Genomic DNA, 27,079 nt, shown 5'->3' with positions numbered 1-27,079 from the left:
CCTCAGTATCATTTAACTGATCTACTGCATGGCCTACTCCATCATTGATTAGAGCATAAAGAACCAGTACAAGGGAGATAAGGGGGCAGATCCACCTCACTTCTGCAAGGTACAACATGACCACCGCTGCAATAAAAAGAAAATCACTTGTAGGTTACATGACATACCAAATTTAACAACACTAACAGTTCCCTGTTCGACTGAAGTAGATACCATAAATCTTGTATGTTCATACTGTTTTTTTGCAATGACTGGGTGTGTATGACTGTGTGTGTTTATGTATGCCGTTATATGTTTCTATTCATTTTTTAGGTAACACTAGCACTTAAATTATTATGTATTTTTCTTATTTATTTGTTTAGACCTATTCTATTCTATTCTAGTATCTGTCCCCATAAATGTAGTTCCCGTATCGGTTCCCAAAATCTTGCATCTGTCAATAATATGTAACAAGACGTTTCTCCGAAGTGGAGCAACATTAAAGCAAGCTGATTATGGCAATTAGTTTTCTCTCTGAGTGAAAGATGTTGCTTACAAGTGTGTATTGGCAGTGTTGAGAATGACATAAGGTTTTTGGATGTTGTTAGAGCAGGGGTCTCAAACTCAAATGAGCTGGGGGCCACTTCTGCCAATGTCATCTGATTGGAGGGCCACATCAGACCACATCATTAAAGATTACTAGATGTACCGCAGTACAAAATATGAGCGGTACAAAATATGACCGCCGCCCAGTCCAGCACATTTTTTCCACAAAAATAAATCACGCTGAAAGGCCTATATGATTCTAATTGTCTCACTAAATTGCATTATCCACACTCAATTCTCACTGGTATCTGCTAGACAACAAGTACCAAAACATGATTAGTTCATAGATTTCACATGTAAAATTCATTTTATACAACCCCACCCCCATCTTGCCTGTTCATAATTCTGAGAAATTCTTGAATTGTGTGCATGTGTGCGTGTACACGTTTATGTTTATGTGTGTGTGTGTGTGTGTGTGTGTGCGTGCTTGTGTGTTTGCCTGCGTATGTGTGTTTGTGCATGTGCATGCATGCGTACATATGTCTACTGTGTGAGTATGTGTCATACGTATGATTACTGTGAATGTATGTGTGTGCGTGTGTATCTGTTTATGCACATGTGTGCACATGGAATTGGTTAACATGACCCCTGGAGGCAAACATACGCAAAAAATTGGTCATCCTAGGCCCTGTGGTTCTCAAGATATTCACAGAAAACTCTGTTGGTGTACGGTCACTAAATGTACACATAAATTATTTTATTGTAAGGCCCCCCATGAACGAAAGTCCACGAAACTTGGCATGCATTCGGAGGGTGTCATAATGATCCTACACTTTCAATTTCGTGCAGTTTTGACCATGTCAGCCAGAGATATTGTGATGAAAACACCTAATGTTTTGCTTTTTAATTTTCAACTAGGTGGCGCTATACATGAAATAAGTGGTAATGGGATAGGTTGACATGCCCCCTTAAGACCAACATACAAAAAAAAGGTGGACCTACGGTTCTCGAGATATTCACAGAAAACTGTCTCCGGCCACTATACTGCAGGCCAGTTGGTGTATAGTAACATAAATTAATTTATTGTGTGGCCCCCCATGAACGGAATTCCACGAAACTTGGCGTGAATTCAGAGGGTGTCATAATGATCTTACACTTCCAATTTCGTGCAGTTTTGACTATGTTAGGTCACAGATACGTGCGATTACAACACCTCATTTTTACTTTTTTGTGTTTAACTAGGTGGCACTATACATGAAATGAGTGGTTATGGAATGGGTTGACATGGCCCTTTGAGATCAACATACAAAAAAAATGGTCCTCCTAAACCTTACGGTTCTCGAGATATTCACAGAAAACTGTGTCTGCCCTACCATCCTTTGGGGGGGTCCAGTCCAGCGGGGGGCTCCAGATCAAAACGAAAAAAGGAGGTTCCATGCTATCCATGTGGGGTTACATGCCCACCAAGTTTCGTGTACCCGGTCTTACAGTGTCCCGGGAATCCTTGACGGAAATTTGGACATGCTAAAAAAAAAAAAAAAAAAAAAATCTGACTAAACCACCCTATTGAGTCAGGATATAAAAAAGTCAGGAGTTTTCAATGAAAGATTTGGGAACTGCCTTTTCAAGTCTTTCATTGAAAACTCCTGACTTTTTATATCTTGACTCAATAGGGGTGGTTTGTTCTATTCCACTGCCCCAATACCTTTGGCATTGTGCCCATTAATATTCAAATCAATTGGAGTTCAACAATTAAGGTGTGAACCACACAACTTTGGAGCCATTTGGCCCCATCTTCAATTGGTAGGGTCCAAATCAGTTTCAAACTTTGACTATCATGGCACGTTTGCTACACAGCGTGCCACACTGCATATAAAGGCTGATGATACTACGATATTTTTCATATTCACTCTTCAGTTAACCTACTCCTGTAGTAAATTATTGTGGAGAAACCAGCAAGAATAAGATGGAAGATAAGCCAATAATGTGCACTGCCTGCAGGAAAACTAATGTCCACTAGGCCAGTGGTTTTCAAAGTGGGGGCCACATTGGGGTGCCAGGGGGGCCTCAGCAAGTTGGAAGGAAAAATTAAAGCAACAAATAAATACATTTGAAAATTTTAAAATATACCTACTATGAGGGTTGTTCTACAATGGCATTATAATAATGTGACGCATATCTGAACATTATATTTCCCATGATAATGACTTGGAATAATAGTAGAGTGATAGCTCTCATATAGCAGAAAGCCCCAAATACAATTTTTACACACTGTATGCTTCATCGCAAAGTGCTTGTGGCTAAAATAATTATTAGGATTAGCTTAATGTATTTTTACATTTGCCGTAGTATTGTTGATGGGTTTAAAGCAACCAACACCAAAGAACTGTCCCTCTGTCGCACGCATGCTATTTGTTTATCCAGCACCGGCTTTGCAATTAACAATGTCCACAGACAAGGTAGAATATGTTGCATGATTTATGAAAGTATGATGTATTGCGACATCAAACGCAAGTCAAATTTGTAGTTTCTTATGTCTCATTCCATCTTAACTACAGATCCGCTACCCGATCTGGCAAACTTACACAGTGCGGTTATAGCCGATAGAGGGCTGCGAAGCGAATGCAGAAGTGCTGTTCACCCTGCTACAAGTTGATGAACCACTGAAACGATTTTGGAAACATTATTTTAAGGTACAAAAAACTCTTTGGTGTTGCTTTAATAACTCATCAAGGGGGGTCCTTGGCCAGAACTAGGTGGTATTTGGGGGGCCTTGTTGTGGAAAAGTTTGGGAACCCCTGCACTAGGCCATAACCTGCTCCAGTTGGAATTGCCAAACTGGGAACTGTTTTAGTCTTCAATTTACCAAAGTAAAAGGCCAGTTTGGTATGTCATTACTTACATAACCTAAAAGCCTTTAGTTTGCTCCCACCGAGTTGTTCAGAATAGGACAAACCATGTGGAACTATCTGGGAAAACTGATGTGGATAAGCATCTGTATCCTGGTTCTCTCATTGGCTGTATCTGATGCAGTAGGTCAACACAAAGAATATATCACTATTCTATGTGATACTAAGAGGAGGCATTGGGAACAGTGGTGGGCATCGATCTGGGTCCACCTTCTCCTGGTAAACACTGTTCTTTATGCGGTAGATTCAAGATTAACATGCACTCCCGCACATGTGCTAGATTCAAGATTAACATGCACTCCCGTCCCGCACAGACACGGTGAACCTTTGTCTCACTTTCTTTAGTGTTGGAGTCATCTAAAATGGCCATTAGGGTGCATCATCCGCCTTGACATATGCAAATTAATCTGTCCCTATGCTTATTATGTTCCAATAAGCAAAAAAACATTCCTGGTAAATTTTGAAGTAAATTGGACAATATTTAGGTGGCCCACCATTAACCTTTATGAATGGTCGAAATTGTTGCCAAATTCAGGAAATCACCTCGCAATATGGGGGACTATGGGGGTATATTTCACATTATTTCACTATTATCAATTTGTTAGCCAGTAGTTATTTGAATAATAACTGTATTAAGGGCATAAAGCACACAGCTCACTGGATAAACATTGTTTTTTTTATGTTGTCATACATATTTTGGTGATTTTTCTCAGAAAAACGTTTTTTTTTTTTTTTTTTTTTATCATATTTTGAATAATATGTTATTTGATGAAGAACACCTTAATGTGTATTGTAACACTTGCCATTAATCTTTTATTATGACCGCCGCTAGCGACGGCATCTACTTCCTGAATTTTTGGTCAACGATACCCGGGACACCGAACCACCGGGGCACAAAATTTCGTTTCGTCCCCGTTTTTAAGAAAAAACACATGCACACATACACACAGGCACCCACATACTATCGGTATTAGAACGGCCGATACATAATTACAAATTCAGTAGGATTAAAAGAAAGGCAAAATAAATATTCATCATCATCATGGCTGCATTTCCAGTATTGGCGATAAGTAGTCGTTTGTCCACTAGATTGCGCATCGTTGCAGTGAGACGTAATTTTGTTGGAAGTTAAAAGTGGGTTGGAAAAACAATGGACGCTTACAAGGACTGTAGTTTACCGCAGAGAATGTCTAATAAGGATAGGACATGTTCACATGAAATGTAATTCCCATTTCTTCTTGAAGCCGAAATAAATCTGAGGATGTTTATCGGACATGCTTGGTTTTTACTGCAGGTACATTAATCTTATAGGCCTAATATCAATAAGGACCTAGGTAATGTTACCGTTAGCGTTGGTTGAGTGATGGAGGCCAATTTGATTGATTGCATTTGTAGACAACTATAAATGCGGTTATACCAAGCAAATTGATAGCAGCACTGTAATTGTATCTTTCGACTGTCATTTGTTGCACTTACTACAAAAATCATTCTGTGCAATGGAAGATTCACCAACGTTACACCGGTCTGATACAGTTTTGCCTATACATGCGTGAGACTGAGACGCCTGTTTATTTTGTTTTAAGTGCGTGCAGGGTGTGAGAGGGGAATCGATGTGCTTTGATTACAGCTTGGTAGTTGTAGTCTGTGAAATTAAAAAGCACGTGTGTGTGAAGTATCCAAATAATGACACCTTCATTTCATTATGGCTGCTTTAGCAACACACCTTAAGCTACTGTGTAGTGGGTCCCATTTAGAAGTGGCTACTTCATTCGCGCTTTCCTTGACTCATGGAGCTGCGTGAATTTTATTACAACTTTTCGCCACGATATGCAATTTAAGTCCGCTTGATACTGTAACGCGTAAGCCATTCGTTTCCAAAGGAGATTTTATTTGTGTCGCCAGCATAGCCTATTGACAATTTATGTTGTAAATAGGCCTACCATAAGTCTACCTGTAGCTTAGGGAAGCTAACAGCTTTCTATTAGGATCTAGTTTGTTGGTTACAGTTTTGTCATAACTCCCTGATGCATTTTTGCATTTAGAATAGCCAGAGCGTGGATATCTCAATCGGAAAATTAAACAATATCGGGTGCCTGTGGACTAGGCTGGGTGAAACCAGCCTGATCTGCCCGCTATTTATTTTTTGATTTCTTAAAAGATTGAGCTTGGTCTGGTGAAAGCCAGACTAGCCATGGACCTCAGTTACACAATGCAAGGGAACATGAATCAGCCTATATTTGCACGAACAATAACGGACAACAGCTCTTCAACTTTGGCCCGTTAAAATGTGTATAAACAGTCTAGCGACGCATTTCATCAAGGCCCATTTGGACATGTCAGTTATTTGCACCACTAGATGTAAAACAGCATTTCGTTTCAGACTACTGTTACTTAATTTGTGCATTAACAATAACGTTTCAGACTACTGTTATTTAATTTGTGCATTGACAATAAAGTATTACATGAACTAAAGATGACTAAAATCTTATGTAGAAGAAGAAACATTCACAAAAAATCCATCCATCCAAAAATGACCTTTGTTTTTGATAGCTGTTGAAAATGGCGTGGAACTGACAGAGATGTTCTTGTTTATAAATAAATAAATAACATTATGCTGATACCTTTTGCTTTTCCCAAATACAATGTAGCCTACAGGTGTAAGTGACCTTTCATCAATCCAGTTGCAATGGATGAACTGTGATGAACTGCCCTACTTGTGATTGTTTAGAGATTTTAAAGGTTTTATAACAATGCTACATCTTCTTTGGCTATTCTGTAATCTATTCACCTTTTCAGCACCAGTAGGCTACTTTCTGTGCAGCTGCACACACACACACAGGCATGCCAAACAAGCATACACAAAAGTTTCAAGAATGGGGGATGGAGTAAAATATGGAGACAAATTGAAGTGTGATTTATTTACGGATGTCCAGGACTGAGCGGCTGTCATATTTTGTACCGCTATGCGGTACATCTAGTTGTAACTGTTGTTGCTATGGTGTTATAAAAATCTCATAATTCCAAATCAGATATAGGCTACATGCGTGGGAATGTTTTGTTTAGTGTAGAGTAGTAGTTGTATCACACAGGATTACATGAACTTTCTGTCAACATGGCTTTTGGTGGAGAGTGTATTAGTAATGCCAATCCACAGTCTTCAAAATGTACTTTGTCTACAAGACAATCATCTTGGATATTTGGTTTGGGCCTTGTTCAGAATGACTCGATTATCACTGGATCCCGTCTTCCAAACAGTCGTCAAGTTCTCAGGTGCTTCACATGGTATATTTCGGATGGTTAATCAGAAACAGAACAAAGTTGGAATCAGCAAATATTGTGTGAATGTGAAGTGATAATGACCGGATTATAGTATAAACGGCAACTTTCAAATACGATGAGGTATTTTACATCGACTTGGTCGGCCACATATATATTGTTTTCCAGCCTTCAAATTTGGTACTGGGAAAACCCATGACAGCAAGCTTTTATTGATAGTTTACTTTTATGCTGTTTATTTAAATTGCCTGGCAAAGGCAATTTTTATTGCCTCTTCCAACAACAACAACTTACATTTATATAGCGCTTTTCTCAACACTCAAAGCGCTTCACATGGAAAGGGGGACCTAACCACCACCAATATGTAGCACCCACCTGAGTGATGCACAGCAGCCATTATGTGCCAGAACGCTCACCACACACCAGCTTGAGGTGGAGAGCGAGGGAGTGAATGAGCCAATTACAGTGGGGGATGATTAGGGGGCCAGATTGAATGAGCCAGGTTGGAAATTTAGCCAGGACATCAGGAAATCCCCTACTCTTTGCGATAAGTGCCATGGGATCTTTAATGACCACAGTGAGTCAGGACCTCGGTTTAACGTCTCATCCGAAGGACAGCATCTCCTACAGTACAGTGGATCCATCTTTTTGGCCAGAGGAAAGATTGCCACTTACTTACCACCCACCAACACCACTTCAGCAGCAACCTAGTTTTTCCAAGGAGGTCTCCCATCCAAGTACTAACCAGGTCCACACCTGCTTAGCTTCAGTAATTCAGCTAGGTATCCGTTGGTCTGGCTGCTTCCCACAAAATATACACTACTGCCATATCTCAGGAAGTAATAAAGATAGAGACACACAACTCACACCAAATGATGTGGAAAGTCCATATTTATATTCAACTTCCATTGACATTATAGGGCTAGACCCATTATTTTTGGCGTTATTTAGAAAAAAAATGATATTTTCAGCCTAGCTTTATGGACGTTTTTAATTGGAAACTTCAGAGGCTCGGTGGGCCACCTAAACATCAATAGAATTCAATAAAATTTCTCATGGAAGTTTTATTTGGTTAATGGAACAAAATTATTCTAGGGACAGATTGATTTTCAAAATGTTTTCAAAAAGTGAGGCGGATCATCGCCAACGATCAAGGTAACAGAATCACTATTTTTTACAGTCTATGGGTCGGATAGAGAGTCCAGAATGAATTTCATCAAGCCAGTACCTTTCCGGAAATGTTGCCATCTTTGCTGCTGTAGGAGTCGATTGCCAAGTGTGCTCTGGAAATTCACAATTTCGTCACCGTTTTAAAAAAAAAAAAAACATAGTCCAGTCCATACAACTTCATTTCAATTTCAAAAGAAATACTGGACTAGGGACCCTCTACTCCCGGCAAGGGACCCTCTACTCACTACCACGTAAGTGCAATGTTGTTTGGAACTGTAGAAGAGGTATAAAAATAGCGTTTTGTAGCGGCGAAATAATATGCCCTTCTCACTTCCACGCTAACGAGGTGAAGGAGTTCTTCTTCAACGGAAAGGAGTCCACCAAAGGCATCAACCCTGAGGAGACTGTCACTTACAGGGCTGCTGTGCAGGCTTGCCTTGTTTCTGGACAGGTCGATATAGGTATAAACTTCAAATACCTTTTTTACCTATAACCTATTTACTGATGAACTATACTGCGCAGGCTGCCTGCATGCATTTCTGGAGAAGATGCATATATGTGGCTTACAGCCCGTCACTGGGCTAACTGTTCAGTGATGGTTTTTGTCACCCCAAAATATTGGTGGGAAGAAGTGCCCATGGTCCCCACTCCCCATGCAAACCTACGGCCATGAGTGCTTGTACACTATATCCTGGCACTGTAAACACACATAAGCATTTCCACAGTTGAAGTAATATTCTGAAAGAAATGCAATTCTGTGATTATATCCAACACATTGTAATTGAATTAAAAATCTCTCTCTTTGGCCCCAGCTGTGGCGCAGCTGGCTAGGGCACCTGCACCGTACGCTGGCGACCCGGGTTCGATTCCTGCCCCGTGGTCCTTTCCGGATCCCACCCCTGCTCTCTCTCCCATTCGCTTCCTGTCACTCTCCACTGTCCTATCATTAAAAGGCATAAAAATTAAAAAAATCTCTCTCCTAATCAACAGATTAGTTATGAACAGCTGTCGGTTCAAAACTTGAAGTTGTGAGGGCAACTTTAAGGGAAACACATTATTAATCTCAACAGATGCAATTTATTATGAAAAAAACAATCTCTATCAACCTTGGTCACATTACATCTGTAGGCTTTTATCAGGAATCAGGGGTTAGTGCACTGCTAGCAAACAATTTGCTATGTGACTAAGATGTTTTTATGCACATTTCAAGCACTTCAACCCAGGATTCCCTATTTGAATGGTCAAAATCAGCATAGATATCAGTAGTATTGCCCAAATACTGATCATACAACAATTCCAGTCAATAAGCATGTTGCTTTGAGATCACGGAAGGGAAGGGTGTAGCCTAGTTATGACCGTGATCATAGAGGTCCATCATGGTAGAGATCGTATAGGTTTAGTTAGAGGGGGTGGGGGTTCAGGATTTTCTTTCTTCAGTAATTTTGTGTAATTTTCGGGACACTGAAAGACCGGGCTGCACGAAACTTAGTGGGCACGTAGCCACGTTGCCCAACCCACCGCACTGGACCCACTAGAAGGAGGGTAGGGCGGACACAGTTTTTTGTGAATATCTCAAGAATCATAGGGCCTAGAATGACCAGTGTTTTTTTGTATGTTGGTCTCAAGGGCCCATCTCAACCCATTCCATAACCACTCATTTTTTGAATAGCACCACCTAGTTATAAATGAAAAAGCAAAAATGAGGTGTAAAAATGTGTTGCAATCGCTGGGATCTTTGGCTGACATGTTCAAAACGAAATCTGAAGTGTATGATCATTATGACACCCTCTGAATGCATGCAAAGTTTCGTATAATTTCGTTCTTGGGGGCCATACAATAAATGAATTTATGTGTATGGTGGAGTTGAGCGAATGGTTGCCGGTAGAGAATGATTGAATTGTACTTGCTACATTTCTACAAGCACACACACACACACACACACACACACACATGCATGCACACATTAACATAATCACACACACAGGCACGCACGCACGCAGGAGGTGTGATGCAAGATGTATGACTGTGTGTTTATGTATGCTGCTAGTGCTCTTTTATGTTTCTATTTATTCTTTTTTAAGTAACACTAGCACTTCTATTTTTATAGACTCTATGAATGATGCACTGACTGGAGAGCACTTTAAATTTCGTTGTATCTGTGACAATGACAATAAAGACCTATTATTCTATTCTATTCTATTCCTCCCCTTAGCGTGCCCATGCGCCTCACACACTCTGGCGTCCCTCGCGCAGCCACCAGCCATACTTCTCCCATCCCCAGGGTGCCCTACACACAGGTGTCTATCTATCCTGGGGGTCTACCATCATAAGACAAGACGTCCCACTTCTGACTCCATATATAGTGAAGGGAGAGAGCAGTGACCCCACCAAGCCTCGAAACCAGGTCTCCGGGGTCCCAAACCTGCAGCTTGACCGCAACTCCAAAGAGCCTGGCTCATTGTTATAAGTCAAAGTGCATACTCAACTGTAGTGATGGCACTCCGTCACAGGAAGCATACAATGTATCAAAGATAGAGATGCTAAGTAGTATAGTAGTATAGTATAAGTATAATAAGTATGTATATATACTCTTTTGATCCCGTGAGGGAAATTTGGTCTCTGCATTTATCCCAATCTGTGAATTAGTGAAACACACTCAGCACACAGTGAGTTGAAGCACACACTAATCCTGGCGCAGTGAGCTGCCTGCAACAACAGCAGCGCTCGGGGAGCAGTGAGGGGTTAGATGTCTTGCTCAAGGGCACTTCAGCCATGCCTACTCCTTACTTCGAACTTGCCCTCCGGTTACAAGTCCGAAGCGCTAACCAGTAGGCCACGGCTGCCCTAGAGTCTTTATTGTCCTATAAGGATACATCACTACACATCATTACATTCCATGCAGGATATACACTGCCTCATATAGCATATAACATATAACATAACACACACCATACCCCCAGTTTCCCTCCCTCCTCAACACAATGCAAGCAAAAGGTGGACAGTGCAGACAAACATAAACACAAAAGAATAGGGGGGATGGATGATTGTCACAGGAGTTTGTTTAGTCAAAGTCCTTTTAGGCAAGTCCCTCCACTCGACGGCCATATAGCAACGCTTTTTGGGCACTCATCGGGCATCCTATTCAGCAGAAATGCACGTGCGCAAGGCTTCACGACACCAATCACACCATATGATTGGCTCAATGTATTCACATCACCCCACATGATTGGCTCAATGTATTCACATGTCGACGTTTTGCCGAGGAAGGGGTGGGATATGTGTAGACAACGGCCATATTGGCGTTACAAACTAGCCCCATGCATTTCTATGGAGGATTTTTTGAGTGCTGTGTCTCCTCATTAGAAAGTCTCTGGTTTAGTGCAGTGATAGCTGAGGGTACAAAACTTTTCTTAAAGTGCACTTTTTTCCAGTCCAGGGCTCTGTATCTGCGGCCAGATGGGAGTAGGGGATGGTCAGGGCTGCTTACTATGGTGCGGGCAAGGCGTGTGGTGGCTGTGTCATTTGTATCAGTGAGGCTGGGGGTGGGAAGCTGTATGGATGCTACAGTAAGTGTGAGATTTTAATGAGTTTGTTCTTGCTGGTGACATTTAGTGAAGAAACAGGGGGAGCAATAGAGTAGAAGATAGATAGATAGATAGATAGATAGATAGATACTGTATTGATCCCCAAGGGGAAATTCAAGAATAGGGGTTGGATGATGCTTTTTTAGAGTAGCAGAAGGAGATGGGGGCAACATACAGTAATCTTAGTTTGCGTATGGCATACAGTCTCTGTTGTGCACGTTTCTGTGTGATGGTGACATGTTCATTGAAGTTAAGCTTATTGTCAATGGAGAGATATTTTAAAATGCTGAGCTGTTCAACTGGTTGGCCATGGATGGTGATGTGAGTGAGTCCAGGGGGTGATTTTGATGCATGTGTGATGGACTGGTGGTAAGCTGTGATGGAACTGTTGTCTGTAAGTAGTCCTACTATGGCTGTGTCATCTGCATATTTGTAGTAAGTGGGGTTGGGTAGTGAACTCTGGCAGTCATTTGTGTAAAGTGTGTACAGGAAGGGACTGAGTACGCAACCTTGGGGGGTTCCAGTGTTGGTGATGGTTGATGATGTTGTTGTCCCTATTTTCACTGTCTGTGGCCTGTTACTGAGAAAGTTGTTTATCCAGTGGATGAGGAGAGGGGTGACATTCAGGTGTTGTAGTTTCTTGATGAGTTGATGGCGCTTTGGACATTTGGAAATAAAACTTCATAAGTTGACTTATGAATCACATGTCCAGTCTTTTCAGGGTAGGCTAAAAATGTTGAATACCTAACGCAAAATTACATGTATTAATGAATGAATGGATGAAATGAATGACAATTCAATTACAACGGCACCAAAGTGATCACTCCCCCTGGAAATATCAAATAGCCGCAGTAACCTGCGTGGAAGACGACGCTCATGAGGCTACTCCCTCTCTAGTAGCCTAATTAGTTTGGTCAGTTTCGCTTCCTGGTATCAGGTAGCCTTCATGGAAAGGGAACAAATAGCCACCCAAGCTGCAGTGAAACCCCTGTCCCAACATCTCTTCTCATTCATACTGACTGAATGAAGAGCCAGTTGTTATAGGCATAAGTCAGTGAGCCTAGCTACGGCACATTCATGTGTTATCCAATTCAAACCCAAGACAATTTTCTGTCATTATATGCATACGCATTCAATGACTATCGGACTTTACTGACACCTGTTCACCTCGACAAGGGCTTTCTCATTCCTGTCATACCAAGGAACAAGCTGGTGTTTGGAGCACCTTCTCAAGCCTAAGATATCGCCTATTTCACTACTGTCAGGTCAAATGGTCAATGTAGGCTACAATGGGGCGATATCGTTAAATGGCTTCCTGTTGGCGTGTTTGGCATGCTATCCCATTAGTTGAACGAACAGTGATAACTTATTGTAAGACTAGTGAAGTTATCAAAGCAAAGCATTTTTGACTTGAATTCTTCCTTAAATATATAATTACACTATCCAAGGCTTACGTTTTTGCACAATATGCGTACCGGCATTCACATAATTGGGTACGAGGCTGTCTGGTTGACAGCCACGTTACCCAATCACAATGTAATACTTATGGGTTAGTGGTGACGTTAGTATGACTAGTACGTGTGCAAATCAGCAGCAGCCAGCGGGCACGGTTGCACCAATGAATGCTTTCCAACAAGTTGCTCAGCCACCAATAGCAAGCCTCCACGATGGGAAAGAACTCACTGCTTAAATACAGACGACATCATTCATTGAGTATCATTTAGCAAATGTACAGTGCAAAAGGAGGACATCAAGAATTGCTTAAACGTGTGTCAAGCTACCCAAGTAATTCCAGCAAGTGATTCGCCTGGGATAATTAGCAGAAAGGTAGGTTTCCCCATGTAGTCTGTGTTTTTAGCATATGCTGTCTATGTACATTAAATGAAACACAACATTAGAACGTTAGTATTAAAGACGCACTGATAACGTTAACGTTAGCTGCCATAAGCTAACCTCACCTTTGATGAAACTGCTTGCAGCTTGTGAGGTTAAACTTCAATTATCGCAGTGAAACATTTAGGTAACTGTTCAGTGTCCTGTCATAAGAACAATGTCAAAGATAATCGAAATTGTGGTTGCTGGCTTTCGAATATGTTGTGTTACAAAGATGCTTCCTAGCGAATTTAGAAAATGTGCTGTGTTAACCTGTTAAGTCACTCTAAACATCTTAATCTTGGCTAATTGGGTAACGTAACAGTCGTGTGAAATAATGTCAGAAAATTATGCTCACTTGCATCATTTCATAGTCTTACTGGGCATGAACTTCCATTGCTCTAACTACTTGTGTTAGGCACGCCGGAGTCATGGCCACTTGGCACATTTAACCGGCATCTTTGAACTCCACCCCATCACCATTTTAGCTTGAGAACAATTTTGCCTCTTAGCTAGCAATATAGCTAACATAGCTGACTTAGCATCGCCGGAGGAGTTCCAGTACCTTGCTATGGCTACTAATTAACGTTAGTAAGTGTCGGATGCCAAATTAATCGACTAAGTGCAAGCATGATTTTTGCTCTGGATGTGTAGTTTCCCAATTGGCTAACAGCTAATGCTAATGCTAAGGTATCCTGCGCCTGTGGGCATGCCTGAATACGTTACGCTAATGATATTGAAGCTAGTGAAATTAGCCAAGTTGTTGCTTATGCAACACAGTTTCACCTCCGTGATGGTTTTTCCTCAAGATCATAGTAACGTTAAGCTTCCAAACGTCATTTCACGTCGACCACACAGAAATTGGGAGCTGCCTACAAATGTTTGAATTGAAGGGGTCTTATCAATACTAAGTTGCCTTTTTTGCCATTTTCTCTTCAGACTTCCTGACTAGACGAAGCAAAACGCCTCAACCATGAGATTGCTCCTGGTCTGTCTAGTGGTGTTCGGCACCGTCTTTGCCGATGATGATGACAAGAGGGAGAGTGTTGGTACAGTGGTCGGGATTGATCTCGGAACTACCTATTCCTGGTAAGATTTTTTTTTTTTTTTTTTAAATGCCTTTTAGTCTTAATGGCTCAGTTTGTCAGAAGATGGTGAAATTATTTCAGATTTGGTGATTCGGTGCTTTCTGTCTGTTTCAGTGTTGGAGTGTTCAAAAATGGTCGTGTGGAAATCATCGCCAATGACCAAGGTAACAGAATCACCCCTTCCTATGTGGCCTTCACCGCTGAGGGAGAGCGTCTCATTGGTGATGCTGCTAAGAACCAGCTGACCTCCAACCCTGAGAACACCGTTTTTGATGCAAAGAGATTGATTGGTCGCACTTGGAGCGACTCCGCTGTGCAGTCGGATATCAAATACTTTCCTTTCAAGGTGAGCTTTCCAAGCACCTCATTATTCATATCCCATCTGTTTCATCATTACTGTATGAGGTGAATTTCACCATAAACATGTATCCTCCTCCAGGTCATTGATAAGAAGAGCAAGCCTCATATCCAGCTTGACATTTTGGGCCAGATGAAGACCTTTGCTCCTGAGGAAATCTCTGCCATGGTCCTCACCAAGATGAAGGAAACCGCTGAGGCATACCTGGGAAAGAAGGTAAATGGGCACCAGCTTCTACTACTGCACCACATCTACTAAACAAGACTGCCAGAATTATGTAGGGAATGAGCTAAAGTGACACAATGCAATTCTTTCACCGTAAAATAACAACTTGAAACTCATTCTGATGCTACACTAACTTACAATATGGGTAATATATATTTTTTTAATTCTTAATTAATAATTAAGAATTGCTGATACATGCATGAAATGTTACATATTGCGCTATGTAACATTGTTGATCAGGTAGGATCAAAACACATTTGGACTAACTTGGTACCATCTTGCCACTAAAAGTCTTTAAATATTGACTCCCAAGGGGCATAGACATGAATTCTTCCATGGTATTTCTTTAATTTTAAAGGGTATCTGTTAAATGCAAAACTATTCTGGTCTCTGTAGGTCACCCATGCTGTGGTCACTGTTCCTGCTTATTTCAATGATGCCCAGCGTCAGGCCACCAAGGATGCTGGAACCATCGCCGGCCTGAATGTGATGAGGATCATTAATGAGCCGTAAGTATACCAGCTGAGCGCAAACAGTCATACGTGTTTAAATTGGCTCTACGTTTATCTTGAAGAGATATTAAATGTGACCACTTTCATCCACAGAACTGCAGCTGCCATTGCCTATGGTTTGGACAAGAAGGGCGGTGAGAAGAACATTCTGGTGTTCGACCTTGGTGGTGGTACCTTTGATGTGTCCCTCCTGACTATTGATAATGGCGTGTTTGAGGTCGTGGCCACAAACGGAGACACCCACTTGGGAGGTGAAGACTTCGACCAGCGTGTCATGGAGCACTTCATCAAGCTGTACAAGAAGAAGACGGGCAAGGATGTGCGCAAAGACAACCGTGCCGTTCAGAAACTGCGTCGTGAGGTTGAGAAGGCCAAGAGAGCCCTGTCTGCCCAACATCAAGCACGTATTGAGATTGAGTCTTTCTTTGAGGGAGAAGATTTCTCAGAAACCCTGACCCGTGCCAAGTTTGAGGAGCTGAATATGGTAAGACGATATTTATATTCAACATGCCAACACTTTAAGAGACGTTTGTCAGAGCAGTGTATGGACAATTTAAGTATTTTTGAGTTGAGTGACAGACTAATTTTTGTTTTTGTCTCTTTATAGGATCTCTTCCGTTCCACCATGAAGCCAGTGCAGAAGGTTCTGGAAGATTCTGACCTGAAGAAATCTGACATTGATGAGATTGTGCTGGTCGGTGGGTCCACTCGTATTCCCAAGATCCAGCAGCTGGTGAAGGAGTTCTTCAATGGAAAGGAGCCCTCCAGAGGCATCAACCCTGACGAGGCTGTGGCCTACGGAGCTGCTGTGCAGGCTGGCGTGCTCTCTGGGGAGGAGGATACAGGTATGTGAATACCTTATTGTGTTATTAGTGCTACTAAATTATTATCAATAATACGTTGTCATATGATGAAAAGCAACTAATTTCTTTAAATAACAAACATTACCAGTCTAATTAATGCCCCCACTAGTCTGAAACATATAAAGGCGGCACTGATCCATAAACTCAAACATGTTGTGTCTTAACAGGCGACCTGGTTCTTCTGGATGTGTGCCCCCTGACTCTTGGAATTGAGACTGTTGGAGGAGTGATGACCAAGCTGATCCCCAGGAACACCGTGGTGCCAACCAAGAAGTCTCAGATCTTCTCCACGGCCTCTGACAACCAGCCAACTGTCACCATCAAGGTCTATGAAGGTACGCTTCGATTTCCTCCAGCTGACTGTTGCAAGATATTAAATTCGTCTTGACATGATGTGTTTTAAGACTCTTTCATTAATTTCCTTAGGTGAGCGCCCTCTGACCAAAGACAACCATCTGCTGGGTAACTTTGACCTGACTGGCATTCCTCCAGCACCCCGTGGTGTCCCCCAGATTGAAGTGACCTTTGAGATTGATGTCAACGGTATCCTCCGTGTAACTGCTGAAGACAAGGGAACTGGCAACAAGAACAAGATCACCATCACCAACGACCAGAACCGTCTGACTCCAGAGGACATCGAGAGGATGGTGAATGATGCTGAGCGATTTGCCGATGAAGACAAGAAGTTGAAGGAGCGCATTGACGCCCGCAACGAGCTGGAGAGCTATGCCTACTCCCTGAAGAACCAGATAGGCGACAAAGAGAAGCTGGGTGGCAAGCTGTCTGACGAAGACAAAGAAGCCATCGAGAAAGCTGTAGAGGAGAAGATTGAATGGATGGAGTCCCACCAGGAGGCCGACACAGAAGAATTCAAGGCCAAGAAGAAGGAGCTGGAGGAGGTTGTTCAGCCCATCGTTGGCAAGCTCTACGGCAACGCAGGTGGACCTCCTCCTGAGGAGGGTGGTGAAGGCGAGCAGGATGAGAAGGATGAATTGTAGGCGTGGTTCCTGCTTCTCCAAACACCCACACACACACACTGTTCTCCCTGATGCCCTGGCCTCTCTGGTAGTGGTCCAGGTGTACATATTGAACTGGAACGAGGGACAATTGTGAGGAAAAGGTTGAAGGGAGGACCAGACCAACAAGAATCTCCTCTGCAAAGAAAACTAAACAAAAGACTTTTTGGAGCGGTAGAGAAGTGCGGAGTGTGCTCTTCACTCGCGAGTGGAGATTTAGTCAGCCTGGATCGAGGCTTACTGCTGTTCTGAGGCAGTCCGAAACGGGGTTCACTTGGGTGGGTTTAGCGGGGAGGGGGTAGCCGGGTTCTATGGGCATGTGGGTAGTCATGTTCTTCATCTTTACAGTTTATTTATTGAAATCTGGCCATTGTAGAAAAATGTTTCTACAGGAAATAAATGAAAATACATGTTTGATAATAAAAAAAAACATTTCCTGAGTCAATTCTTCTTCCCCTTCATATGGAACATGATTCCTAAACACATTCACAATTAAGTCACCTCAAAGAAGGAACACTTCAGTCACTGTAGACCTGTAACGGGAGGGAGCAAACGAGCAAGAGTCCTCACACCTGAACTTAGCTGACATACAATCTAATTAAGACAATAATTAACTTATTAGAGGTATGCCTTTATCAAGCAGTTTGTTATAGTACCATTTGGTACCATCTTCACCATTTTTATGGTAGGCTATTTGCCTCATTCAGGTGATGGCCATTGTAGGCTAAAACGAGGCTACAAGGTACACAAACCATAGGATTGTTGTGTTCTATGCATTTGCCAGTAGGTGGTGAAAATACATGAATGATATATTCAGTGTACCCTGTAACCTCATTTTAGTTTACACAATGGCTGCCGCCTGAATAAAGCAAATAGTCATGGAGGATGATGCCCAGCAGCCATCCAGGATATGCATTATTATTATTATGTAGTTCCAGATACGAACACCACAAAAAGGAAAGAAACCTTCACAGCACAACATTGGCTGGTTATATTGCACCAGTTGGCATGTTAGCAAGCTAGCTAGCAGTGCCAATAAGGCTCTGGGTGATGGTTTACTGAACAGGCCTATCTGGCTTAGGGGGCCCTCAAGTTCAAGTCTACGTATGAAATCACTACTATGTTCCCCACATGAATGAGGCCCGTCAGTCTAAAAATCAGGTTGTTATGTGATATGTCTTAATAGGGCCCCTCAATCATATAACATGGGTTGTTATTCATCCCTGATATCTGAATGGGGCCTCAGTCAAATAACACAGGTTACACTATGTGCGACTCATGCTTTGTAATTGGCATCTATTTTCACAGTAAGATCCCTCGAATCTGTTGATGGTTGTCATTTGTAATTTTAAGTCTCAATCTGTCCATTTCTTTCCACATAATTTCAGGGTTTTTTTCCTTCTTTTTTTCAAAAATGTGTTCCAGCTGTAGTATACGCATTAAGGTAACCTATTTCTATTGCTTAGGACTTAATTCAGGGCATAGTATACACATTTAGGTAACCTAATTTTATTATTCTGTACTTAATTTAGTCATCACTGTTAAGTACTTGCCGTAGTAATACTAATACTACAGTACTAATGATGGGATAACTTGTCCTCAAATCAATATGAATATCAAACATCAGGTATATATTAACAGGTGACAGTTTATTTATACACAGAATTACATAAGTTGGTTTATATATATTTTATATAAGTATAAACAGATGTATAGTTCTTGGTTATGTCACAACTGTGACAAGGCATTCATTGAATATCACTCCCTCTGTGTCCATTCCCCCAAACATGAAACAGAGATGGGTGTCCTCTGGGTTCTGGCCCTGTGCTGCATCCCCGTCCTGCGTAGGTTCAGTCCTTACACGCCAGGGCGCCACGCACATGGAGTGGTCTAGCCTGTTCGGAGGCAAGTCCCCTTCAAACTTCAGCAAGGTCCATCGCTGTTTATCTGAGCAGGCAGAAGCAATGCACATTCAAGTACCACGTCATCATATTACACGCACAGCTGCACAGCGAAATATGCATATTACAACATTAGATTTTTCTGCTCAAACACTTACAACTGAAGTGTGTGTAAATGGCTGTAGGTAATAGCTAATTAGTATAATATTAGTTTTATCATTTGCTCCTATATAACAATTTTGTATTTTTTACTTTTAATGTGTCATTCACATTACTTAGGATACACTGTTTTGTGTGCAGTCGTTGATTTTACTGATAAGCAGGTTCTGTGGGAAAGGAATCCGGGGTCCACCATCAAGGGCTGTATTTACTGGGAAATGTTGATCTATCTGTCATTGATATCTATCTGTCATCAAGCCTGCCCCATGCTGAATAAGCGATTGTGATTGGTTCCTGGGTTTTTGTAAAATTGGAAATGGGTGTCAATGGCCTCCTTGCCAGACTGACCTGCAGAGCAAATTCAGATTTGCTAACTGGGTCGTCTGGGTTCTCCCAGGCTACTGTCTTAGGGCAATTCCACGCAAAACTGTCACGTCCATAACGCAAACACAATGCCATGGTATGGTATGATGTGAATGATGATTACTTGAAATTTGAGCATTCACTCTTCTTGGTTGTAGAACTTACATGAAAAATGTTTCACATAAATATTCGCATCATACAAATACCATGGCCATTTAGTTGGCGTTGGACGTGACAGTTTTGCATGGAACTGCCCCTTACAGGATTTATCTCAAAAATGAAAGACGCCTGTATTTTGATTTTATGATTGTTTATTATTGCTACCACATGATCTCATGAGTTTACTTTCCCTGCTGTAAATACCTTGTTGCCTTTTATATTTCTCTTGTCAGTATATAAATAAAAAAATAAATAAATCATGTAAGGGATAATGTATAGAACACCGGTCATTATTGGGAAAATAAGTCCCGACAGGGCGAACCGGACCCCGACGCGCAGCGGAGGGGTCTTGTTCCGCCCTGAAGGGACTATTTCCCAATAATGACCGGCATCCAATACATTATCCCGCTTATTACACGGCTATTTGCCAAAACGAAATAGTAAACTCCCCACCATATGACTTTAGCCTACATAGCCTAGCCTATTTGTTACCGTTCATCATGGCATTTGCTGAGAAACAAATACTGTAGTTCGCAACAGCACACGCTGAACTTGAATCAAACATTCTTTAGAACACAGCTGATCAACCGTCTGCTTTCACTTTTGAATGCCTTGCGTAGTGATATGAAAGACCTGAATTAGAAGCACAAACTCCGTTGCCATTGACAGCGGTCATTATTTTTTTCAGAGGTCCTTTCCTCGAAAATAATGACCGCTAGAATTTTGGGAAATCCCATTCAAGTCAATAGAGCGTTCTACTTGAATTGTGAAGAGCCGTGTAATAAAAAAAATGATAAAAATCACTAAGGTCAAGCAACCTCAGTGAGGTTCTCTGCTCACCTGTCTGGAACTTGTACATTGCATTGGTGGCTCCTTCTGGCGTCATGCCACCAAAGGTGTAGATGTTCTTGCCCAGCGCCACTGCAGAATGGGCTGCTCGTCCAGAGGGAACATCCCCCTTGGGCTTCACCTTCTCCCATCTCATGGTGACTAACAGGCCAGAGAGAGACTTACTGAATGACCAGACCACCACTGGAATGGGCTACCCACTAGCAGGTACCATCACACCGCTGTGACCAATGACGGGTATATAAAGTCACACGGTGTGATGAGAATGTTTGACAATTAACACTCTAAAGAATATCTGGGTTCAGGCAGAGCGTTCTGGGTTCATGAATTCAACATGGAATTTTAGAAACCTTAAATTGCTGCAGAACAGAATCTTTTTTTAGAATGTTTCAAACTACTCTGCTGATAGGGGTTCCTACACTATAGATATGAATAACAATAATAATAATAATAATTATAATAATAATATTATTATCTAATAATAATATATATTCATATCCATGTCCCACACCATCAAATTCAATGACATTGCAAGAACTTTCTTGGCCCAATTCCCTCAAGTTTAGGGACTCAACACAGACTACTTTGAGACGTGGTTAATTACTGTTGCAACAGAGAAAATGTTTATAATGAGAATGATCAGACAGACAGCAATTCAAAAGAGAGAGAGACATGAATATGTGATTGTTACAGTAATGGTAGGCTACGTGCTCTTTTGTCTTTTCTAGTACAAAATAGATACATTCAAGAACTTTCAGTGACCGGTGCCTATTTATGTCTACTTTCAACTTTCAAATGAATTGATTTATTATTTCTCAAATCCACACATTTTCAAGGATTTCAGAGACCTATTGGAACCCTTGTCAGAAACACTCAAAACTCATCACACTACATCACAGGCCATGTTGCTGATGACCGATGTCTCACCTGTGTCGAGGGAGTACATGTCACTGTGAAACTTGTCCCCTTCGAGGCCGCCATGGATAAAGATGGTGGATCCTACCGCCACCACTACGTGACCGTGCCTAGGGGAGGGGGGCCTTCCTTTGGTCGCAGGTTGGGACCATGTTGATGTAGCTGCACAACAATATGGGTACATGTTGCTGATTGGATCATAAACGGCCACAGCAACAAAGAGGAATGACTGATTCTTCTCCGTTATTGTGTTACATGTTCTTACCTATATTTCTAATATGTTGCTGATTGGATCATAAACGGCCACAGCAACGAAGAGGAATGACTGATAATGACTGACTCTTCTCTATTATTGTGTTACATGCTTCAAATGTAAAGCATTTTGAGCTGCATTTTGTGTATGAAAGGTGCTACAAATAAAGCTTATTATTATTAAGACCTGCTGTCTTTTGATTTCAAGGTTCTGCTACGGTAGACATATTTAGTCTTGTTGACTGAAATAGTCAGTAAAGGGCTGTTCACACACATATGTGTGAAGTGCCGGGGTGAGAATATGTTTGTGTGCGTGGATTGTATTGGATATATTATTGCTTTTACATTTATTGAAATGTATTTATTTAATGCACTGCTTGCGATGCTAACCAATTTCGTTGTAACAGGGATGAATGTAAAATTCACGATAGAGAAACAGTAAGATTGTTGTTTTGGATTTCACAGTAACAGGTTTTAAAAAGGAACTACGATGCATGAAACAGAAAAGTCTTGTAAAAAGTTCAGCGGATGCCACTTGAGTACTCCTACCAGTTCATAAACAGGCTCAGGGCTCTACAGTGCGCCCATTTCACTCGCACATGCGAGTAAAAATGATGCCGTGCGAGTGCAAAAAATCCAAGAGCGCGCAGAAAAAGCGGAAAGTTAGACTAGCCAGCCAAGATGGGATGAGATTCTGAGAATGCAGTGAGAGAAGGAAAGGTAACCTAACATGCCTTTTAGCCCTGTTGACGTATTGGCTGCAATATGCAAAATATAGCTGTAGCGAACCGGCACAAAAGTAGCCTCCCGTAATACTCTCATTTTATTCAAAGGTAGAACGCTACTGACAACTCCAGGCTTCCACGCATGCTTGTTTGTTTACAAGCTGAAGTGCAAAACGAAAATAGGCCTAACGTTTGCCTACTGCCCCTACCAATGCAGATATTTCAAATAAAAACTAAAAGTATAAAACATATATCCTTGATTAGCCTATGTTGGGTTTTGTGGAAGAGAAAACTGACTGTTTTAGTAGTAGTATTAGGCAGTATGCAGTCAGATAGGTCACCATGGGCATATTTGGTTTAGCTATAGATGGATTCACAAATAAATAAATTAGCCTACATTTGGCAGGATACTTGATATACAGGCTAAATGCAAATATGGCAATGTATTATATTATTTTACATTAACAAAATGTAGGAAAATAGAACAGACTGAAAATAAAGTAGGCACTGATCTTTAAAATCCTGTTTCCTGTAGCCTAAATGTTGTCAGTCATTCTTAATATTCGCAATTGGTGCACTGGCATGTTTAACTGTTAGCTGCAGTATAATGTTAGATTATGTGTAAGTTAAGTACAGAACTGACTGTGCGGCCAAATTTTTGTCTGTGCTCCTAAATTTTTTAACTTGGGCGCACAAGTGCTCCTGAAAAAAAATTGTTAGTGTAGAGCCCTGAGGCTATAAAAAAAACTATAAACTACAATAAAATCTCAACTGAAACAAAGTAAGACAAAGCCAGTTGGAATTGTCATGACTCACCTGTATCAAAGACATGTAGTTGTGGATCAGACACAGGCATGGAGCCAGCATCTCCCCCAGAGAACACAAAGAGCCGGCCCCCAACGCAGGCTGTGCTTGTGTGGTACGTCCTGGGAGAGGGCGGCTCTCCAGTCACCGACACAGTTCTCCAAGAGCCACCGTCTGCAAACACATCACCACACATCGACATGTCAGGCACCTCCGTAAAGCCAGACACCTTTGATACACAGAAATTATTAGTCACCACTAGAACACCAACTGTACAATACTACAATAGCACCACACACTCTCCACACAACCTTATCATAAAACACATACAGTATGTCATCATTGACGGAACTGTGTTTAATCTGGTAATTCATACAAAGCAGTCAGCCACACAAAAAGAGACCATGTGCCATAGGTGTAATGTTTGTGTGTGTTTGTGTGTGTGTGTGTGTGTGTGTGTGTGTGTGTATTTTTCATGGATCCAATCAGAGACTCATACTTAAGAGACCGACTGACATACAACCAGACAGCAGGCATTACAGCAGTCGCTAGGTTACCAGACACCAGCCAGTACAGCAGTCACTAGGCTACCGGACAGCAGCCAGCAGTCGCTAGGCTACCAGACAGCAGCCAGTACAGCAGTCACTAGGCTACCTGACAGCTGTAGGACCTGGACACAGTTGCGGTTCCCACTCGGTTCAGCTCCGGCAAACACCCAGAGGCTCCTGGGGCTGCCGTCCGGTGAGAAGCTGCAGTGCTCATAGCGAGCCAGCAAGCCCTGCCAGTCCGGGACATCCCACTCATGACGCTCTGAATACAAAGAGGAAGAGGATAATGTTGATGAGCAATGCAAGTGATGCAGAGTGACTAGTATGTTAAGAGTATCTCTGGCATGGTTTTCTTGGGCTGGCCAAGACCTTGAGATTTCATCCAAATTATAATTTCCAATCTCATGTTGACCTAAATGAATTTATCATTATCGACTGGGCATGACACGTTGTGATAGATTATAGTTCCTGCAGTTCTCAGTTCTTCTTTGGGAACTGAATCTCTGCACAGCAATGACTCAGAACTAAAACAATAAATCGGGAGCAAGATTCTCTGTGGATTCAGACTAGACTACGGAGGCATTCTGATATGGTAAAACTCTTTCTCAATGGCTTGTTTTACCTAGGTCAATGACACTGGATTCAGAAAAGCTGCCATTTGGGTTTGCGCCTCCTACAATGACGATTTTCCCCTTTCCTCCCTCATCGGATGGTATAAAAGTACAGGTGTGACCCACACTGACACCTGGGCTTTGTCCTCTGGGCACCAGGGCATACCTAGGCAGCATGACAAATGTGGTGTTACTCGACGAGTCATTCCGATTCATACTGAAATCCCAAAACACTTAACAACGGTTTGATGCAAGAACGGAATATCAATTTACCATTGTTTATCTCGCGGCTTGTCCTCTGGTTCTAGTATTGGAAGGAGTTCCATTCTTATGTGGAAACAATGAAAAACAATGTTGACACACCATGAGCTCATGATTTCTTTAGATTTGTGTACAGTATATGTTGAAGTAACCTAATGTAAGCTAAGAAAGTCCTCAGATGTCAAAACCTCAGATTTCAACGTATTTAGCTAATCTGTTACTAGTTTAGGGACTGGAGTTACTGCATGCTAAGGTAGATAGGATCTGTACAGATTTTATATTCGCTTCATGTATGGCACAGTTATTTGGATTTAACGTTAAGGTTTTTAAGCAATGCTGTATAGTAGCCGTGGCTATGGATGCTAGCTTGAAAGAAAGAAAGACAGCTAGAATTCATACTTGACGCACATTACACAAACTTAACGGAGAAAGCGTTTATTGTATAAGACTAGTGACATATTTCTTGATGTCTTTGTTGTATACATTTAAGGAATTATTAAAACTTACCTGTAGATTGCTTAAACTGGCAAAATCAGTGATCCTAACAGTGCATGGTACAAGTTGTTTTGCTTTAGACAGAACCGTCAGAACAACATGAAGAGTCGCGGGGATATTACGTAATATATGTTGTCTTGGCAACAGTTCACGGAATGTGCACAGTGTTGTGCTTTTACAATGTCACACGAGGGCGCTGTAGCTCTGTCACTCATGTTGCAATGGCTGCCTGACAGGGCTTGATAATGAGAGGTTCAGAAAATAAATGCAATAAACAAACACATAAATAAATGAATTATTCAGGGGTGGGTTTTTGAACATTCTAACATAAGATTCTGTTCCACAACAATTCAAGGTTCTAAAATCTATTAGTTAATTTTCCAACATTCCTGTCACTGGTGATGGTAGCCTACCTTTAAGGGTTAAAGGTGAGACATGTGGCTTTGTTGGCTGGAGAAAGCTGGAGCCAACATAGGCCATAAATTACTAGACTTTAAAAAGTGCAAAGTGCCATTTGTTTGGAAACACAACAAATCATATTAAATTCTACCTTATTGTGATCTTGAGGAAAGCATATCATTTTCATAAATATAAGAGAAATGTCAAGTATTTTAAGGATTTCTGTCAAACTAGGCTGTGGGCCTAAATTCAGAAATATATCTGACCTGGTTGAACTTTTCCAGAAGAGGGTATTCTTCAGATAGGTGCATCACACCAACAAAATGTGCAGATAGGCTGGAACATCAGGCTAATAATTGAAAAACATAACCACTAACAGTTTCCATCCACTCCAACACAAATTATATATTTATATATTATAAAACTGGTACAGTATGTAATAAACAAGGAACAATGATTAAGCTATTAGCTTTCTGATGCCCTGTGTTTTAAGGGCCATAATCACAAGAACAGGTGATAGTTTCACAATCAGCTAAGCGCTTTGTTTCAAGTGGCCTAAAATTAAACCATCTTGAAATATAATTTTTCATGTTTTTTGTTTAATCTACATCCATTGAAGGGTAAAAAAAATAATTTAAAAAACAGTATGCAGGGCATCAGAAAGTACATAATATGAATAGCTTTGAATGCCGTACATGTGATCATAGATATAGCTATGTCACCTTTGGGTTCTCAGCATGTGTCAATGCCTCCACCATCTTTGTCCAGTCATTTGCCGTTCTGAACAAGCTCTGGTCATCTTTGTCCAGTCATTTGCCGTTCTGAACAAGCTCTATAGTAATCTTTGTCCAGTGATTTGACGTTCTGAACAGGCTCTGGTCATGTCCTGAACAGCTCAGGCATGCTAGACTTTCCGATAATGATTCCAAAGCATTCAGCAAAGGAAACTCTCAATTGGTTTCAGAGAAAGGAAATCAAGGCTCTGACTTAAATTCAATTGAACAGTTTTGGAAGTTAACTAAAGATCAAGATTCACAAGAGGGACCCCTGGAATCTTCAATATTAAAAAACTATCTGTTTAAAACAATGGGCCAAAATCACACCTGAATACTGCGACTGATTAGTTTCGTCATACAGGAAATGCCTTGAAGGTGTCATTACAAATAAAGGCTTTTCCACAAAGTAGTGGGTATGAAATGTAGTTTAGCTGTAATCAACAGCTAAACTACATCTGTATACT

At 41.4% G+C, this 27,079-nt stretch overlaps 2 protein-coding genes across 2 annotated transcripts; one reads left to right on the top strand and one right to left on the bottom strand.

Moving 5' to 3' along the window:
* Positions 1-13,164: 13,164 nt before the first annotated feature.
* On the top strand, positions 13,165-17,838 carry hspa5 (heat shock protein 5). The gene is made up of 9 exons (XM_048258209.1): positions 13,165-13,291; positions 14,276-14,425; positions 14,539-14,770; positions 14,864-14,998; positions 15,404-15,516; positions 15,613-16,003; positions 16,127-16,364; positions 16,550-16,717; positions 16,809-17,838. The coding sequence occupies exons 2-9, from the start codon at positions 14,310-14,312 to the stop codon at positions 17,378-17,380; spliced, it is 1,965 nt and encodes a 654-aa protein (XP_048114166.1). The 5' UTR covers positions 13,165-13,291; positions 14,276-14,309; the 3' UTR covers positions 17,381-17,838.
* A 1,188-nt stretch (positions 17,839-19,026) lies between these two features.
* On the bottom strand, positions 19,027-25,568 carry rabepk (Rab9 effector protein with kelch motifs). The gene is made up of 8 exons (XM_048259033.1): positions 25,453-25,568; positions 24,958-25,011; positions 24,696-24,850; positions 24,180-24,335; positions 23,538-23,699; positions 21,757-21,906; positions 20,821-20,970; positions 19,027-19,345 (listed from the first exon to the last, which is right to left on the bottom strand). Exons 2-8 carry the CDS (start codon positions 25,008-25,010, stop codon positions 19,122-19,124), a joined length of 1,050 nt encoding a protein of 349 aa, XP_048114990.1. The 5' UTR covers position 25,011; positions 25,453-25,568; the 3' UTR covers positions 19,027-19,121.
* Positions 25,569-27,079: the final 1,511 nt, after the last annotated feature.

Source organism: Alosa alosa, chromosome 12, assembly GCF_017589495.1.
Source record: "Alosa alosa isolate M-15738 ecotype Scorff River chromosome 12, AALO_Geno_1.1, whole genome shotgun sequence".
NCBI lineage: Eukaryota > Metazoa > Chordata > Actinopteri > Clupeiformes > Clupeidae > Alosa > Alosa alosa.
This window is presented reverse-complemented; position numbering and strand designations above follow the sequence as displayed.